We start from the raw sequence: 13,283 nt of genomic DNA, 5'->3' as shown, positions 1-13,283 counted from the left end.
TGCTTTGTTGCGTATCAAGGAGCCATTTTTGTCCTTATTGTCTCGCTGACAAGAGGTTTTCGAGGACCAGTCGAACGAAAAGCTTATGCACGTTTCCAGCATTTTTTGCATCTTCCATTCCTTCGACCTTTCGGGTCCACCGAGTTTCTCGGTCTGCGCGGACACTCATTTTCATCTGGCGTCGGATGATGCGCCGGGTAGAGTTGTGGTGCTGGCTAGGTGGAATCTGTCGCCGGGTCTCTAGCAAAGATACGGTCCTATCAGAGATCCAATGCTTGGATGGGGTTGGCTGGGTTGTACCGCAAACAGACATTCCGGCTTTGATTAGCGCTTTGGACATTTTTTCCCAGTGGTCGTTTATATTCGACACCGTAGCGTCCGGAAGGCATTTAAGGAACAGGTGCAGGCGGCCAGGTGAATTGGTCTCGACAGTGGCCCGCCCGGTGATTCAGGAGTTCCTCCTCCACTGATAAGCGAGCCGTTGGCAGTTGTTTGACTGATCGGAGGCTTCTTTGGGCCGTGCGTATGAGTGCAGGCGGCCAGGTGAATTGGTTTCGACAGTGCTCAGCCCGGTGATTCAGGAGTTCCTCCTCCACTGATAAGCGAGCCGTTGGCAGTTGTTTGACTGATCGGAGGCTTCTTTGGGCCCGCTGTGCGTATGAAGTGAGTTAGTTTATGCACACTCCTTCAGTTCCTCGCCTACTTCATTTCCTCAGCTTTCTGTGTCCACCAAGCTCAGGCACTGTTTCCCCTAAAGTCATCATACTCATCATCATCGCCAGCATGACATCAGTGTTCAACACCGATGCTTCACTCCCGACCAGGAGGACTATGTGTCTTAGATTCGAGCAGTTTTAATGTGTAAGCAGGGTAGCGTAAGCAGATACACTGAACAGACAAAATTATCAACTGCTATACTGGATACTCTCGTAAACATTACCAAACGGACTGCACAGACGTGAATATCAACGGCAAGCATTCAACCTGAGACCCTTTAGCTCGGTGGCTTAGAACAACAGCGGCTTATGGATCATCAGAGGTGCCCAACTAGAACCGGGCGACGACCGATGGGGAGGTCAGTTGAATAACCGTACTTGGGTCTTGAATCCTCGTTTCATATAGACAGCACACCAATAGAAAGCGAGTCCAGCGTACATCCTAGATCAATCTTTTTTCAGCTTATTTTAGAGTGCGAGTGTGAAGTGAGCGACGGGGTTTGAATAAGGAGTTAGAATTTCTATGCTCTTGGCGGCGGAGTCAACCGTAGTTATTTCAGCTAGCGGCAATGAGTGGCGAACGGATCTGTTAGCCCTTAAGAACGGATCTGCGGAGATTTCGCTAGAAACGGGATGAAACAGGGAGAGAAAGGACGAATATGTGAAATAGAAGGGAGACTTCAATAGTAGCCTGTTTTCGTTTACCCACCCCGCTGTATGCTGCAAGTAAGGCACCACACGTCAGCCGATATGGCTTAAGAGTATTGTTTGTTGTAAGCATCATGGTTGTAGATGCGCTGAGGGATTTCAAAAACGTTCAGGCCTAGCTAGGAGGACGATTAGGGTCCCAAACCGAAGTCTTGGGCTCAAAGGCATAACCGCAAGGCATCGATGGTTGACATGAGACAGTCAGAGTTGCCTATATTTTCAAGGATGATGTCGCCTCACTTGTTCTAACCCTCAACAGGGAGGACCAGAAGACTGTAATCGTCAGAGCTCTTCCCACTGAGCAGCCTGATATTACAGGCTCTGTGAGTGTTGCACGTACGCTCCCAGGTATAGCTCGAACTATGAAGGTGTACAAGATGTCAAACCGCGGTAAGGTCCAGTCTGTTCGTGACAGAAGTTTGTTTTACTTATACTGAATTTACTTAGAACGGCCGCTTGTGTTAGTTCTGCTATCCGATCTGCTGTTCAGACAGCTAACAGCAAAACGATAAGGGGAGAAGAACTGACGCCGCCACTTTCGATGGTCGTTTTTCTTCTTTAGAACATCCTTTGTGGACTCGTAGTCGAGGCCAGCTATTCCCTGTTGGGCTTAGTGCCTTTTGGCCTTTTCTCACAATAATTCCGTTTATTCGTTTGATGGGATTCGGGATCACTTTATGTAGGGACCACCGTGGGTTGTATAAAAAATCGTTCAGCTGTGACACTCGCTATTTAACTGCCATACCAGCCGAAGGGAGCAAGAGGGCTGGGATACTGCCAGGTTGCCGAAGCCGAGACAGGGGAAGTCGAGAGGCGGAGGTCGGGTTCGAACGACGGACCTTCCCGTCAGTAAATTCGCGCTCTAACCACTGAGCCATCTCACCCCGAGGGCTGTATGGTTGTCCGGGAAACCGGGCGTGGTTGAAGTATATGCTTCTTGTCTTTACTCTGCGGTGGATGATTTGTGATAGGATGAGTAGAATTTACCGATATCTCCTGTCGCCGTTGCCCACGAACGGTCGTAGGGTAGATTCGCATACACTGAGACTCTTCCGGTCGCAGCAACGGATATCATATGCCAACTTGAGATCAAACCCCTCCAGATCTGATGGTGCCACTCCAAGTTCATGTCTGCCCTCCAAGTAGCTCCAGCGAGAGCTAATGCAGTTTTTCAAAGTTCACTCATCGCTTGGTGGACCATCGAATCCTGAGACGCTCATCTTTCTTGGTGGAAACCAAAAGCTACCTTTTCAGGAAGCGTTTTGAAGCGTGTGCTTAACCCCGTGACACCGACTTCTGTTTCCATTTCGTTCTGCCACGAACTGAAACAGCTACTTTAAAATTTTGGCGCATTTGTTTACGACCAGTATAACCAGGTTTATGATGGGGTTGTCCAGCGGCAGATTCTTGCTTGAAGTTATTTTCCTATGTAGAGTGTCCCTTTCATATTTGCTTTCGCTTTCAGCCTAGCTGATTCTCGTCTATTTTCCTCATCTGTCCACGGTTGCAAAACCTTGATGGTACATCGTGGTATTGGCGATTTCTTTCCTCATCACTGTATACACTGCTTACTCAACATTCCACTGTGAAAGCTAAAATGGCAGATGTTGCAGCACATACAAGCGAGATTGCGGGTGCGAGTGCCGTCGGCGAAGGATCTCAGGCCGCCAAAAAGAAAGATAAGAAGAAGCCAGTGAAGAAAGAAGTAAAACCAACCAAAGAGGAGGCCAAGGAGAAAAAGGTTTCCAAACAACTGGCTAAGATTAAAGAAGAAATTGCCAGACGGCGCGAGGAAGAGGAACGAATCCGTCGTGAACAAGAAGAGGAAGAACGCCGTCTGGAAGAGGAACAGCGTAAAAGAGAGGAACAAGAAGCGAAAGAACGCGAACTACGTGAACGTAGGAAGCAGAAAGATAAGGAGAGAAAACAAAGGCTGAAAGAGGAAGGAAAACTTCTTACTGACAAACAGAAAGAGGATAGGCGCAAAGTTTTGGAACTACTTCAAGCTCGTGGAATCGATGTCCCGGATGATAAGAACGTGGATGACAGGAAGAAACCACAATATGCAAAGCTGAAGAAAAAATCAAATCAACCGAAAGACTTGAAAATAGAGGACACCACACCGGTGGAAACAAAACAGCCGGAAGATGAATCGCAAGAGAATCAAATTTTATCGAGTTGGGAGTTGATGGCCGATGCCTTGAAGGAGTCCAGGAACGGAATTACAGACGGCCCAGTTCGACTGGCAAGCGGTTCCAGTGCTGAGACCCCTGAGGAAGATGTTCGTCGTGAACCGGGTGAAGCTTTCAGTCATAGTGAAGTTGCATTAAGTGAGGAGGAGAAGGAGAAGTTGATTGAAGCTGCGAAAAAACGTATACATGTAAGTTATACATTTTTCTAATGGAACTGGGTATTTTAGGAGCGGCATCTCGCATACGAAGCGAACCGAAGTGTACAAAAGCTACGCGCTGGAGTTATATGTGTCTTGGGACATGTTGATACGGGGAAAACCAAGATTCTTGACAAACTTCGGAACACAAACGTTCAGGATCGAGAAGCCGGTGGGATAACACAACAGATTGGTGCGACGAATGTCCCACTGGAAAACATCAAGATTGCCACTAAGATGTGCCCTTATTTCCACATAGACCAGTTACGTGTACCAGGTTTGCTCATCATCGATACGCCCGGACACGAATCCTTCAGGTATGCTCCAATTCATTTTATCTAATCACTGTTATATCACAGTAACCTCCGTGTACGTGGCTCATCTTTGTGTGATCTGGCAATTTTGGTAGTTGATCTGATGCATGGCCTTGAGGACTGTTATATCACAGTAACCTCCGTGTACGTGGCTCATCTTTGTGTGATCTGGCAATTTTGGTAGTGGATCTGATGCATGGCCTAGAGGAACAAACTAAAGAGTCGATTCGTATTTTACGTTCCCGCAAAACACCGTTCGTCGTAGCGTTGAATAAAATCGATCGTCTCTATGGCTGGAACTCGAATCCCAACCAAGATGTTCAAACGACCCTGAAAAATCAAGAGCAGATGACAAAGAATGATTTTGATGATCACTTCAAGAAGGTAAGCCGTAGCTGTAATGTGGATTGAGACGATTTTTCGACTACGTTGAATAAAAGGTAATGCTAAGTCGTTCATCTGTAACGCCCTTTCGATGCCTAGCTGCCATGCCACCAGAAGGCAGCACGAGGGCTGCGATGCTGCCAGGTTGCCCAACCTTAGACGGGGAAGTCGAGAGGCAGAGATCGGTCTCGAACCACGAACCTTCCCATCAGTAAATTCGCGCTCTAATCATAGCCATTTCGGCGGATAGGCAAACAGACAGCTTAATCTGCGCACTGTTTTTTGATCATCAGGCTCCGGCTATTGTTAATGGTTAATATGATTATAAAATTCAGTGAGCGTAGGTGTGTGGTGTGTGTCGATTCTGTTTTGGACTTTTTCCTATCATGGCTGAAATAGGACCGTGCTGCTGTATATTCGACTTCGGCTCATTTCGTAGGCTTTGGTTGTGGGTATCGCAAAGTAGTAAAAGGAAAGGGATTTTTCATGAAGAGACCCTTCGGAGAAGTGGTGACTCTCATTCAGGACAGTATCCGGACACTATTCGTTGTCAGCCGCGAATTAATGGAACTTATATATATATATATATATATACCGACAATCTAAAGAGAAGGGAGTCGCAGCCCTCGGCGCGCTGCAACTGAAACCAATTGTTCAGGGGGCGTACGGCAATATTTCGGGTTTGCTGCTTTTTTGGTGATTATATCCCCCGTCGGTTAGTTGTTGTATTACGGCAGAACCAGTGGTTCTATAGCCTGTCCTTTCTAATAGGGTAGTCACGTTTCACAAAAGAAAACAAGCCAATTGAGATGGTTGTATTCCATTGCATTTAGTACCAAGATGATTGTATTGTCGTATACGGGTAGTACTATATCTTAGTGTGCGTTGATGACGTTAAATCTCAAGCTAAGCAATAAGTGACCGACAGATGAATGAGGCTACAACATCTGAATGAACTCAGATAGGCAGATTAAGTTACCAGTCGTAGTGTTACCTTCTGAACGGAGCCGCTACACTTGATTATCTTAGTGCCCAGAGACACTCACATAAATGCCATATTAGTAAAAGCGGTTGCTGCGTAACTCGCCCAAGTGGGAATGGCAAGCAACCCCGATTATTGAAAGCTGACAGGGTTTGGAAATGTGGAATTTTTTCACTGGTTTCCATGAGTTCCTTTGCTGTGTAGTCCCTCGTTGCCTTTTATTTCATAAGGTCATACAAGATTTCGCGTTAATGGAGCTCAACGTCAAGCTGTTTTACGAGAATGATAACCCCGACGAGTTCATCAGCATGGTACCCACGTCTGCTCACACCGGAGATGGAATGGGCGATTTGTTGTCCGCGTTGTGCATGCATTTGCAAGATCGATTGGCAAAACGCCTGGCCTTCTCAGAAGAGCTTCAGGCTTCAGTCATGGAAGTAAGTCTTACTTGTTGCGGCCTACTTCTCCTCGATCCACTGTTCAGGGTTATTATTTTCCATTCGCGTCTATAGTCGATACTCCTTCGTTGTTCTTTTCTAACAGGTGAACAAGGAATTCCACGGTTGAATAGCTTGGTTCAGTCAGCTGCGCTTTCCATTTTTTTAGCTGCGTAAATGAGGATTGCCAAGCGGGCGCAAATAGGCCTAAACTGATAGTGTTTTAGAGGTATGAAGTTAAGCATATGCTTCAGGATTATCTTTTGGACTGCTTCACGGGTGCACATGTTTTTATAAAAGGGCTTTTAGTCATAACTTTCCACATGTTTGACGCTTTCAGTCGCCACTTGCTTGCAATTTTTTGTTGTTTGCTATTGTTGAATCTCGTTAGACTGCTCCCCGGATTTCACGGAGTTCACTTTTGTTCTTCCAGGTCAAAGAATTACACGGCCTTGGTACAACGATCGACATAATTGTTGTCAACGGATACCTACACGAAGGAGATACTATCGTTCTTGCTGGCCAGGAGGGACCTATCGCCACCCAGGTGCGTGGTTTGTTACAACCCGCCCCAATGGCGGAGCTGCGCGTGAAGGGTACATATCAGCACATGAAAGAGATCAAGGGTGCTCAGGGCGTAAAACTAATAGCAAAGGATCTTGACAAAGCCCTCGCAGGACTTCCACTGTATGTGGCTACGGACCTCGGAGAGGAGCTTTACTTCAAAGTGAGTCGCAATTTACTTCCGTTTTTTTTTACAACCTTGCAGAGCTGAGTTATGTAAACTTCTACTCAGCAATGAGGTTTCCGTGATGTCTCCTGCGGATAATGGTTATGGATAAAAATATTCAGTTGTTAATTATTATCGACATTTTCTCATTCGGGGGTGCGATAATCCTTTTGTTTATCGCGGAGTTTTTCTGCTCCATTTTGTGAGGCTCATTTGTTTCATCTGTTTTACTACGCCTTTATAAGGCAAGTGCGGGGCAGTGCCTCAGACGACCATGTTTTCTTCGCACGTTAAGAGCCGTGTGCATCCCAAGATCTAGGACATGAGCTCCTTGTCGAGAGTTCCTTGCTTCATCCCAAGATCTAGGACATGAGCTCCTTGCTCCAGTGCTGTTCAATCAAGCTTGGACAAGGTGGCATCATCTCAGCCGCATACTTTCTTCGGGTTGCATGGCGTCGAGACGCTGATATCATCTATATTATTCATAGGAACTAATTTAAGTTTCCTTCAGGTGGATGACAACTTCCATAAGTCTGTCGCATCCCCATTCCGTTATGATTTTTTGTACCTCAGGAGGAAGTATGCCGTGGTTTGAAAGAAGCCCTGAAGGCTATTGCCGTCGCTCCTATCGGTGTATACGTGGTGGCCAGTACACTTGGTTCCTTGGAGTCGCTGTTGGTTTACTTGAAGTCCGTCGAGATTCCAGTAAGTTTCATCCATTAAACCCCAACAGTTACCACTTATTACAAAGAATCAAGTTGTTTGAAAAGGTTATACTTTTAGTCCAACCGGGTGGATCATTTGATCTTTGACTGGTACTTATCACCAAAGTTTGTTCATGCATTCTAATGTAGCCAGCTGCATTCCGTCTACTGCCACTGAACGCGTGTACCGGTCTGTTATGTTTATCTCAGTGCTCTGCATTTAGGCCGAATCTTAACAGCTCTTGACTCTCCTGTGACCATCAATGTCCTCTTGCTCAGGTATTTATAGTAGTTTGGTGTTTCGTGACTACTTTACTCAGTCCCACTCTAGCTTCTTAATATTCCTCCTTGTCATCCCGGATAACGTGGAGTCGCACGTTGTCCAACATTTGGTCACTGACTACTGATCACCAATTTACCAGCTATTTGCAGTTTTGTAAGTTGCTATTCTGCACACTCCAACATCATGTTGTACATAAACGTCAATACATCGGGAGTTAATACTGTTGCTTGACTCTGAGAACCACAGGGGAGGAACGTTCTAGTAAATGCGGAAATAGGGGGAAGTGTTAGGACTTGGTGTACAAAAGTCGTGTGTACTTAGAAAAGACGATTAAGAACAAATTGTTCACGTACTTGCACAGCAATGAAATAAACATATCTCAAGACTGTGCTCGAGCCCCAGCCTCGGTGAACTTCACTCAAAGTGATTTGGATACTAAACATTCCGGAAGTGTCTTTTGCTTGCTTTTTCGCACCGTTTAACACATTTGTCCAATGTTTTCGCTCATTTTAGTATGCTGGTATCAACATTGGTACTGTCCATAAAAAGGACGTCATGAAAGCTTCGGTCATGGTAGAACGAGAGCCGAAGTGGGCGGTGATTTTGGCCTTTGACGTGAAGATCGACAGAGATGCACAAAAGCTGGCAGCCGATTTGAATGTGCGCATATTCACTTCAGAGATTATTTACAGGCTCCAAACACAAATGGAAGAGTATATGTGAGTGAATTACCGTTATACACTCATGTTAGTGTTGTGTCCCGTGTCTTGTGAACTTGAAGCTTAATTGCTTTCGAAAACTCTCCTTTATAATCGTATTGGCGATTCTACATGTTTGACTTTTACTCCGATTAATTTACCGGCTATTGTTTTAATGCGTCATTTAGTATCCCTCTTCGCCATGCTTATCGCGTTACTTATTTGGACCCCAAAACACAGCATTCGGTCTATATTATTGTCAAAGAACGATACCAGATATGTTCTGGTGTTTCAATTATGTCCCACCTTACTTATCATTGTGCTATGTGCTTTTACCCTCACGTACACTTAGACGGTGATATTGGTTCAGGTGTAATCAGGCCGTGCTCTTTGGGAAGTGATTGCGGTTAATGAACTGGCAAGCTTGGTGAACGGACTAAGTTGCTACACCGGGTTACTAATATGTGGACAAACTGTTACAAGACCGTAGTCATGCACTGGAAAAACCATACAATATTTTCGCCCTTGATTGGGAGTATCATGTGAATCCTCTGGGTTGCTTTTTGAAAAAAAGTGGCCGACGTGCACCGCCCCAACAATTCATCTCTACAAAACACTGAACATTTCGTCTGGATGCCCTGATACCTGTGCGCTGTTGCATGCAAACTCGGATGGCTTATGAAACCGAGATTTAGGATGTTTCATTCAGCTTTAGATTGTGGTTGTGACCACAATTATTGGACATCACTAAGCCAGACCGTCCTCAAAAGCGGTGACAAGCGGAAACAAACTGAATAGGAAAGTTCATTTCTAGCTCACTCCGCATGGTACAATAGTGCGGCAAGGGCACGTTAGTCCCTGAGATTACTGTTTTCCACCGATAACGAAGAGATTTTATCCGCCGTGGTATCGATCACCTGTCTAGTTCATTGAAGGCTATTGATGGGTTCTGAGCTGAACCTGAAGTTATTGCTATTGGAATAAAAGTGTGAATAACTGCTCGTGGCAGCCACTCTCTATTACGACTCAACAAACGCCTAGTAAATCTGATCACTTTGAAGGGGCTTTTGCTCCGTGTAATGAACTTTGAATGGTAACCTTGCGCAGCCACATGATCGTATTTGAGAGGGAGTCGTCACAGGTGCCTTTGATAGCGGAGCTACCGTACATTTTTAACGTTTGTTGTCCGTAACCATTGCTGCATTCTGTGTGAGCTCGAGGTTGCCAAGTTGTCAGTGGGCGGGATACTGCGCTTCGAGTCCGGTCCTTGTTTTCAAATTGCAATCTGGCAGGATCTCAACTCTCACGTCTCATTTGTTTCGTATTGCACGTATGCAACGGAAGGGCGTAAAAGCTGGACGATTGTTTTTCTTGGTTTTTTATCTCAGAATCACCACGCAGGAAATGTGGCTGCATTTGGATATTTCGGGTGTCTGCTCATTTGAGGATTGATGTCTCTGCAGCGGAGAGGAATAAAATATTGCTTAAAATCACAGTCGTTCTACGTGAACTTTTTCCCACCCACCCCCCAAGACCTGTCGAACTTTTGATTGGATGCCGTTAGATTCGTCCTTGAATTCTGTTTGCTGAAATTAGTTTTGTAGACTCCGTAGTTGTGGTGAATCAGCTGGTAAATTAGAGGCACTGGGTTGATATTTCCTAATTTTTTTACTAGACTTCGCTATACTTCAACAACACCCATTATCCCAACCCTTTCGCGTTTTGTTTACAGTGAAGACTTGAAGCGAGGAAATCGTCGTAAGCACCGTGATCTGGCCGTCTATCCATGCAAGCTTCGCATACTTCCCGACATGGTATTCAATAAACGAGCTCCAATTGTTGTCGGTGTGCACATCGAAGCTGGAGTTTTGCGGGAGAATACACCCATTTGTGTACCGAGCCGCGAATGTGTACATCTAGGTCGTGTATTCTCAATCGAGTTTAATCACAAACCTCTACAAGAAGCACGCACTGGTCAGGAAGTGTGTATTCGTATTGATCCCCTAGATGGTGAAACCCCGAAGCTTTACGGTCGTCACTTCGACCATAACGATTTGCTCGTTTCAAAGGTATGTGTTTCTTTTGAATGCCTTCCTGCTTTGTATTCTACACAACATCGCTTGATGTTCCATATTATCAACATGGAATCGCAGCCCCACATCCATCTGAGAGCTTGGTGTATGTTCCACAAATCTGTTCCCAAGACCATTCGTTGTATTGATCCATCTTTGTAGAAGCGTAGCTCACCTAACCCCCTAGCCACTTCAACAAGTTACTCAGGCCAGGCATCTACAGAGTTTTAATTCAGTGCACTCCGTTGCGTCATCAGAAGGCATTTATGATTGTCGCACTTAGCAGCTGACCAAGTTGTCAAGCAGAGCAACTTGCTGTCCCCTGAGGCAACTCAAGTTTTAAACTATTGGCTTTCGGCATTGTTACCTTTCTTGTTGACTGGTTGTCATGCTACTTGGGCTGATATTCTGGTAGGGATACCGGAGACAAGACATGAGCAGCATATGGAGCTGGGAATAGGCAGGAGCGAGCTGTATCAGCATATGGAGCTGGGAATAGGCAGGAGCACGGACCTCTCAGTAACGAGCTGTAGTGAGCGTACTAGTGTCTAAAAGTTTGCTACTTCATAGGACGCTTGGAGAATTTGTCCAATTAGGCAACCACCTTGTACTTGTTCTTTCGGTTGGGCTGTAGTTGGTATCAAGCAGTCAAAAATTCCACAGGGAAGTATGTTACGTGATCCACTAAGCTTGTCTCGTTAGTTTTATGCTCCACTGGCTCCATATCACCACTCAACGAGGCTTTGTAGACAGTAGTCCAGTCCCGCTCTATACACGAAAGTTAAAGTGTTTTTTAGATTGAATGTTCATTCACGGAGAGTTTGGTCTAGTGAGAAAAGTTCGAAGTTCTAGGGTTGTGGTGTCCGTTCAAAGAAACAGGCTTTTGCAGCCTTTATTCATTTTTTCCATCTGACGGTTGATAAAATCATTCCTGTCTTTGTTGGTCAATCGCTATTACAACGGAACTGAATTCTCTGAATCTTGTAGGCGTTGACAAGAACAGGGTTACTTTATTCGTTCACCGATGATTCGGGGAGTTTGGGTAGGTAGCTGCACATTGGAGGCGGGAGCTGATAGATTAGTGCGTAAATACAGCACTGTAGGTGGACTGTTGATTAATGGGATTGGGAAGGGAGCTATGCATTGAAGGCAATAGCTTAGATGCATGAGCGCCATTGAGGGCGCGACTGGGCCATGTCTGACAATGTCTCTAACCATTGATATGGCCCGTCGGTTACTTTATTAGGATGGTTTCATGCTTTATAGCTTTCACTGTCGTACGCATATCGCACTCGGTGACCTCCTTGCATGTCTGTCGCGACACGAAAACTCTGGAACTTGAAATCACATAGATCGTTCTCAAGTCAGTCGCCGAATTTTCTACGAAATCCTTCGTTCGACCGTCTTTATTTGGAAACTGGTCATCTGAATACCGAGATGATTGGTTCTACTCCCCTCTCTCCTTAGTCCGTACGGACACAGGATTGGTTTTTGTTGGAGCATTGTTTCCACCCTTTCTTGTGGATTAGGCAGAATAATTGTACCAGGGCAACAGGACTCTTTAAAACGACCGCGATGTGGATACATATTCCTTCAAAACCACGTACAAATAATCGGTTGTCTGAACCATGCGTACCGATTAAATGTCATCTCTTTCCTATTTTAATTTTCCAGATAAGCCGTGAGAGTATCGATGTTATGAAGGAGCACTTCCGCTCCGATCTAACGAAGGAGGACTGGAGGCTAATGGTTGAATTGAAGAAGTTGTTGGACATATTCTAGTGCTCACTATTCCACCTCTCCCGATCCCGTGACCGCGTGTAAATTCTCCTCAGACCTGTTCGCCTCTTCGTTGATTTGTGATTGTTCTCCCTTATACCATCACGTCTTCGAGTGCAGTTCATCTATTTTTGCACATCGCACATGTGCTTCTACCGGGGACGACTTTTCTCGTGGGATAGATTCTTTTGGTAATCAGTTCGTGTTTTACAAGCCTTCTACTTGAGTGCACGGTACTGAGTCGTATTTCGCTCCCTCAGTTCCAACTCACGAGCAAATACGCTCGAATGAGAAAAAGAGTGAACAGTGTTCGACTTTGAGGAAGGCGCCGTAACCTAACCGCATCCTAACTCTAGGGAGAAATGCGTGGAAATGTCCCCACAGTCCAATGTTCATTTGTCCGAAATATTGTAGTACACATGTTTTTTCATGACTCGAAATACCCATTACAATATAGACAACAAAGGCAATTCAGGCACGATCATATACGAGGAAACTTTCCAAGGTAGCGTCAAATGGAGAAGCGGCACCACAATGAGGGCGATGCCAGGGTAGGTCTGGACACTAAGACACTTCCCACCACTTGAAAGTTTGATCCGGTTAAACAGATTCTCACGTTTCGTCGGTAGGTTCTGCATCGAGCAGATGTGGTTGATGCCTCCGTTCATTATCAGTATCCTCAGTGCAGTTCCATTGTCGCAGAATCGCATGAGTTGTATGTGTTACATTCATTTGGTCGCTAAAGAGATACCAACAGTCTTACAGACGATCAAGTCATCGTTTTCTTTTAAAGAACCTTAACACTATGCAAACACTCCTTCAAGTGCGTGACCAGACTAGGCTACCTGTTTGCTCAGGTGAGGGATAGTCAGATTACGGATCCCGACGGGTCATTCACGAAGGACCTGATAAAATCAAGCGATTGGCTTGGAATTCAACCGGGTGTTGTGAATAAATGTGCAGTTTGGTCCAGGATACCTCAGTTTCATCAGAACTCACCCTCGTTCGACACACGGGAGTTAGGTAGAATGATTCTGACTCGTAGTTACACGTTCGGTGAATAGGAATTTCGTAGATAATTACGGGG

General features: G+C 45.4%; 1 protein-coding gene across 1 annotated transcript; it reads left to right on the top strand.

Moving 5' to 3' along the window:
- Positions 1 to 3,021: 3,021 nt before the first annotated feature.
- T265_05298 (hypothetical protein) lies at positions 3,022 to 12,427 on the top strand (the record flags this gene model as incomplete). The annotated part of the gene is made up of 9 exons (XM_009170281.1): positions 3,022 to 3,804; positions 3,844 to 4,130; positions 4,262 to 4,511; positions 5,724 to 5,930; positions 6,364 to 6,657; positions 7,234 to 7,365; positions 8,161 to 8,366; positions 10,078 to 10,414; positions 12,092 to 12,427. 9 exons carry the CDS (start codon positions 3,022 to 3,024, stop codon positions 12,197 to 12,199), a joined length of 2,604 nt encoding a protein of 867 aa, XP_009168545.1.
- Positions 12,428 to 13,283: the final 856 nt, after the last annotated feature.

The sequence above is a fragment of the Opisthorchis viverrini genome (genome assembly GCF_000715545.1).
Source record: "Opisthorchis viverrini unplaced genomic scaffold opera_v5_98, whole genome shotgun sequence".
In the NCBI taxonomy this organism is placed as follows: Eukaryota; Metazoa; Platyhelminthes; class Trematoda; order Opisthorchiida; family Opisthorchiidae; genus Opisthorchis; species Opisthorchis viverrini.
Note: the sequence above shows the minus strand (reverse complement) of the source record. Positions and strands in the feature narration are given on the sequence as shown.